This window comes from Nannospalax galili, unplaced genomic scaffold, assembly GCF_000622305.1.
Source record: "Nannospalax galili isolate Female #2095 unplaced genomic scaffold, S.galili_v1.0 scaffold548, whole genome shotgun sequence".
Classification (NCBI taxonomy): Eukaryota; Metazoa; Chordata; class Mammalia; order Rodentia; family Spalacidae; genus Nannospalax; species Nannospalax galili.
The window spans coordinates 862097-865442 of record NW_008358999.1 but is presented as its reverse complement, the minus strand read 5'-3'; the positions used below and the strand labels follow the sequence as shown (position 1 = coordinate 865442).

Sequence of the window (3346 nt, the reverse complement as noted above, 5' to 3'; positions counted from 1 at the left end):
CCCCCGCCGCAGCCGCCGCCGCCGCCGCCCCGGCGCCCGCCTCCCTGCGCTGACGGCCGCGTACGAAGCCGGCGAAGGGGAGCCAGCCACCGCGGTCGCCGGCACGCCGCCCAGCATGGTCCGGGAAACCAGGCACCTCTGGGTGGGAAACTTACCAGAAAACGTGCGGGAAGAGAAGATCATCGAGCATTTCAAACGGTGAGTGACACGAGGCCGGCCCCGGCCGGTTGCCGGCCTCCCCGTATGCGGACCCACGGGCCGAGTGGCGACGCGCGGCTGGCTCTGTGGACGCTCCGCGGGGGCCGAGGCCGGGCTGGGGCGGCGCGGAGCGGGCGTCCGGTGCCCGGGGAGTGCGTGCCGGCTGCCTCACCTGCTCGACGGAGGAGCACCGGGCACTGGCGGCCGTGGACGCCGCACCCCGACCTCGCCGGCTCCCGTACGGCTCCTGCGCTGGCGTTTCTCAGGGTGCGACCCGGAGAGCGAGGCGGTGCAGACTCCGAGCTGTGGAAGGCAGCGGGGCTTGGAGCTACGCCGGGAGCGGGGCACTGCGGCGGGCGGACTGCGCCTCTCCGCCTCCTGCGTTCGGCCTTGGCGGGCTGGCGACCCGGGCACTGGCGGCGCAGGGAGCACGAAGGAAGGCGCCGCATCGGTGACCGAGCGGTTTTGAGACTTGGGTTTCCACCCCGGAGTTCGCGAATGAGGTAGCTGGGAAGTGCGAGCCTGGGGTCAGGTGAGACTTCGTAGTTCCTCTAAAGACTTGGCGCCAGCTGCCTGGGGTGGTCGCCTTCCGCGCCGGTCCGCAGCAGTCCCGGCCCCCGCCCGAGGCCTCCACTGAGCCCCGGGCCAGTGACGGTGCTTGCTACACGGTGGGTCGAACCTGACCCAACCGGGGTATCCCCGGAGCTCGTGTCTCCGGTAGTCAAGGCCCAGAGGTGCACGCTTGGCTTACTTGGAATTCCCACTGCCGGTTGAGGCCCGGGAGCGGCCGCGCTAGCCTAGCCCGGTGTTCCCAGGCTGTGTGGCTGGTTCCGGAGCGGCCCCGGGGAGGCCCGGTAGGCTCGAGCGCCTTCCTTCCCCGGCCATGGAGGACCATCCATTCTATTGGCCGTTGCTGTTGCCCGGGCACTAAATATTGGCCTTTGGGCCGCGCGTGTGCGCGTGCCCGCGTGTGAAAAGGAGCTGGGCATAGTGGGGCCATTCATAACCTGCGAGTCCGTGCCGGCTGGCGTGGGGGAGGTGCGCGCTTCCCCGGACTCCGGGTGTTTACTACGCTCTGCCTGAGAACCGGCGAGGGGGGGGGGAGGCCAGGAGCCGCCGGGTGTAGGGGGCACCACGGGCGCGGGCGGACGGGAACCTGACCCGCTGGCGCAGCTCCACCCCTCTCTCGGCTGGGTCCCTGCAGAGCTGTAGGGTAGTGGAGACCCTCCTGGGTGCGGAGCTCTGCGGGGAAAGCTGCTGCGGCGGGCTCCCTTCTCTCCTGGCGTATGCTCTTCGAAGGTCTCCGCCTGGGAAATCCAAACGCGCCGCCGTGCAAACACGTGCAGTGCGGCATTCGCTCTGCTCCTGTGTCATTGTCATTTCACATTATGCAGAGTGCAGAGACAGTGCATGTCTCACAAGGGGAGGTGGACCCCTATGCAAGATGAGGGTGTGGGGAGAGGAGTCAGGAAGTGGGCCCGGGCAGTTCTGGGAGGTTTGTAAGTGGCTGGTGTTGCGGTCCGGCTCGCGTGAATGACTTTCTAAAATGGCGGCCAGGACCCACTTTATGTGGGAATCCGCGAAGCCGATCTCAGAATGCACAGAGAGAGGGAGGGAGGGATAGAGTGGAGAGAGGGGAAGGGGAAGGGAAGGGGGGGCGGGGGTAGGAGGGCTGGGGGAGCGGCCTGGGAGAGCGGCTGGAGGACGGTGCTGTGTTAGACCGGGCTTACCTGGCACATGGCTCACCGCTGAGTTTAAAGCTGTATTTCGCCTATTGTAGAGTAGAAACAGGTGCTCTTGTTAAAGTAGGTTATTTTAAGTCTCAGCAGACTTGTGTCCCTGAAACACCTCTATTTTAAAGGCGACGCTCTTAACTTTTAAAGGAATATATTGTTTGGATAATACCTCTTTAATGGGCTCTAAAGCGTATGAGGAGGTATACAGAAAGTAATCGTCCCTTCACCCTTGACCCTGGAATTCCCAGGACTCATGTTCCTCCCCCAAAGCTCCAAACAGGTCATCTCTTTCGGGTTTCTTACCTTTCTGCCTATGAGACGTGCTCTTGCTGACCCAGCCGTGGAGCTAAAGTGACCAGCTTTTTATCCCTGTTGTGGAGTATGTTCTGTAGAGTGTGTGATCGCTACTAGGAGGGAAAATGAAATTTGAATCATTTAAATGAAAGGGATGAAAAGGTAGTTGTACTAGAATGGTGGCTATGACTGGAAACTTGATGGTATTCACCTCTGGTGTCTTCCGAATGAGAAAAGGCATGAGTACCAGCGCCAAACGGAAGCTCCAGTGCTGCTTCTACCCTTTTCCCTAGCTGATTACAACACTAACTAATAACAGTTTTACAGGATTAGGAAGTGTACACTGGGAATACATAATATAAAACGTTTTCAAGATGAATGTTCTTTTGACAGTGACTAGGCTTTTGCAGTATGTTTTTGGATTAAAACTACAACAAAAAACCATGGAGGCTAAATCAGCTGTGGAGGCAGGGCAGCTTGGAGATATTTTAAGGGGAGAAAAAAAATCTTTTTTTTCCCTCCCAGTTTATATTTTGATCAGTGCTTTTGCCACACAATAGATTGAGGGGAGGATGCTGATTCCTCCCTCCTCCCTAGTGCCAAAGAAAGACCGAACCCTTAGAACATTAGGACAGTATTTTTAAAAAATTTGACTTTACCTTCTTACATATAATACATCTATTGTGTTCATTCTCTTTGCAGCTTTCCATATGCTGAATTTAAAAAAAAATTAAGTGAGGACTGTTTCTGAATAGGGTTTTAGTTAACAAAGATTCATTACCGGGGACAATGGAGAAAGTCCTTTCCTTTGTACCACAGCTGAGTTGTAGGGGGAAGGGAGGAATTACACAACAATTGGTTGCTGTCTTTTAATGTAAGAGGGAGGTGTGTGCAAGGGAGACTCCTTGAATTAGAGTGAACAAATGAATAGAACCATTAAAGATTTAAAAATTCTTTATACCTTATTCAGATTTTAAGTCACATTAGTTTTTTTTCCTCCCCATTCACCACTGGTACTTTTACAGATAGGTTAAATATTATATAGCAGTTAAGCAAGGTAGCCCTCATTAAAAATTCGCAGGGAATGAGACACATTTAAATTTTTTCTAATTGGAATG

At 55.9% G+C, this 3346-nt stretch overlaps 1 protein-coding gene across 1 annotated transcript in view; it reads left to right on the top strand.

The window, feature by feature from the left end:
• The first annotated feature begins 9 nt into the window (after nucleotides 1-9).
• Nucleotides 10-3346, top strand: part of Spen (spen family transcriptional repressor) — a 76185-nt gene continuing 72848 nt past the window's right edge. Inside the window, exon 1 of the mRNA XM_008822660.3 lies at nucleotides 10-198. Coding sequence (XP_008820882.1) covers nucleotides 116-198 — 83 coding nt within the window. The 5' untranslated portion in view covers nucleotides 10-115. The remainder of the gene's footprint in view (nucleotides 199-3346) is intronic.